Source organism: Eimeria tenella, genomic scaffold (genome assembly GCF_000499545.2).
Source record: "Eimeria tenella Houghton genomic scaffold, Eth_scaff1866, whole genome shotgun sequence".
Lineage (NCBI taxonomy): Eukaryota > Apicomplexa > Conoidasida > Eucoccidiorida > Eimeriidae > Eimeria > Eimeria tenella.
In genome coordinates, this window is record NW_013541704.1 from 1,657 (window position 1) to 2,204 (window position 548).

The 548-nt window shown below is 58.0% G+C and overlaps 1 protein-coding gene across 1 annotated transcript in view; it reads right to left on the reverse strand.

Annotated features, from left to right (window-relative positions):
• Positions 1-176, reverse strand: part of ETH_00034070 (uncharacterized protein) — a gene marked incomplete at both ends in the record, with an annotated part of 921 nt that extends 745 nt beyond the window's left edge. The window contains one exon of the mRNA XM_013373979.1: positions 1-176. Coding sequence (XP_013229433.1) covers positions 1-176 — 176 coding nt within the window.
• Positions 177-548: the final 372 nt, after the last annotated feature.

Consider the following 548-nt stretch of genomic DNA (forward strand, 5'->3'; position numbering starts at 1 on the left):
AGCCTGGGGTCTCTGGCGGACCTTTTCATTTCGACAGTGCCATCTACAGAAGCAAGTTGCTGCTCCTCTTCGGGGGTGGGGGGCCCCTCCAGGGGGCCCCTCTTCCGCAGCCTTTCTGTTACCTCCGGGTGAATCCGCTGCTCCTGCTTCGCCGGCTTCAGGTCCTCTGCTGTCATTGTCGGCGGCAGCAGCACCTGCGCAGCAACTAGGGTTTAGGGTTTAGGGTTTAGCGTGTAGGGCTTAGGGTTTGGGGTTTAGGGTTTGGGGTTTAGGGTTTGGGGCTTAGGGTTTGGGGGTTGGGGGGCTGGGGAGCGGTGAGTGCTGCTGCCGTTTCATCCCGGCTCGCTCTCTCGGTTTCTTCTCTCTAGGGTTTAAGGTTTAGGGTTTGGCGTTTAGGGTTTAGGGTTTAGGGTTTAGGGTTTACTTTGTTGATTTTATAAGAAGCCCCATTGAAAGTTTCGATTTTGGGGGGTTTTGAAATGACCTTGGCTTCGCCGTTGACGACGTACTCGGGGGCCTCCCCCTCCGCCGCGCCGCCGCCGCCGCCG